General features: G+C 72.5%; 1 protein-coding gene across 1 annotated transcript in view; it reads right to left on the reverse strand.

Annotated features, from left to right (window-relative positions):
* The window catches only part of LOC112955223 (sodium/potassium-transporting ATPase subunit alpha-2-like), an 11,293-nt gene that overhangs the window by 7,464 nt on the left and 2,801 nt on the right, over positions 1-1,028 (reverse strand). The window contains exon 6 of the mRNA XM_026048502.1: positions 8-379. Within this exon, the coding sequence (XP_025904287.1) occupies positions 8-379 (372 nt within the window). The remainder of the gene's footprint in view (positions 1-7; positions 380-1,028) is intronic.

Genomic DNA, 1,028 nt, shown 5'->3' on the forward strand with positions numbered 1-1,028 from the left:
CACGCACAGTGACGGTGGCCAGCAGCCCCTCGGGCACGTTGGCCACGATGATGCCGATGAGGAAGATGACGGCCTCGAGCCACGTGTAGCCCAGGATGAGCGAGAGGATGAAGAAGGAGAGGCCGAGGAAGACGGCGACGCCRGTGATGAGGCGGATGAAGTGCTCGATCTCCATGGCGATGGGCGTGCGCCCCACCTCGAGCCCCGAGGCCAGCGAGGCGATGCGCCCCATCACCGTGCGGTCCCCSGTGGAGATGACGATGCCCCGCGCCGTGCCTGGGGGACACCCACACCAAGGGCACCGCGGGCGTTTGCCCACCCGGGGGACACCGGGGACACCCAGGGGACATTGGGCCACCTCTGGGAGGGCGCTCAGACCCTCACCACGCAGGGGCCGCTCAGTCGCTCTTTGCCCGGGGACACGCAGGGGACCCCCACCCAGGAGGGCACCCAGGGACACGAGGGGGCTCAGCTGCGGCGCCCGCCACGGGGGGCACCGGGCTCTCCAAGGAGGGACCCCGGGGGCTCTCCAAGGGGGGACCCCGGGGGCACCAGGCTCTCCAAGGGGACCCCGGGGGCACCAGGTTCTCCAAGGGGAGACCCCGGGAGCACCGGGCTCTCCAAGGGGACCCTAGGGACACCGGGTTCTCCAAGGGGGGACCCCGGGGGCACCGGGCTCTCCAAGGGGACCCTAGGGACACCGGGTTCTCCAAGGGGGGACCCCGGAGGCACCGGGCTCTCCAAGGGGACCCCGGGGAAACCAGGTTCTCCAAGGGGACCCCGGGGGCACCGGGCTCTCCAAGGGGACCCCGGGGACACCGGGCTCTCCAAGGGGGGACCCCGGGGGCACCAGGTTCTCCAAGGGGACCCCGGGGACACCGAGCTCTCCAAGGGGGGACCCCGGGGGCACCAGGCTCTCCAAGGGGGGACCCTGGGGGCACCAGGTTCTCCAAGGGGACACCGGGCTCTCCAAGGGGGGACCCCGGGGGCACCGGGCTCTCCAAGGGGACCCCGGGGACACCGGGCTC

The sequence above is a fragment of the Nothoprocta perdicaria genome, unplaced genomic scaffold, assembly GCF_003342845.1.
Source record: "Nothoprocta perdicaria isolate Ctin4 unplaced genomic scaffold, notPer1 scaffold_544, whole genome shotgun sequence".
Lineage (NCBI taxonomy): Eukaryota > Metazoa > Chordata > Aves > Tinamiformes > Tinamidae > Nothoprocta > Nothoprocta perdicaria.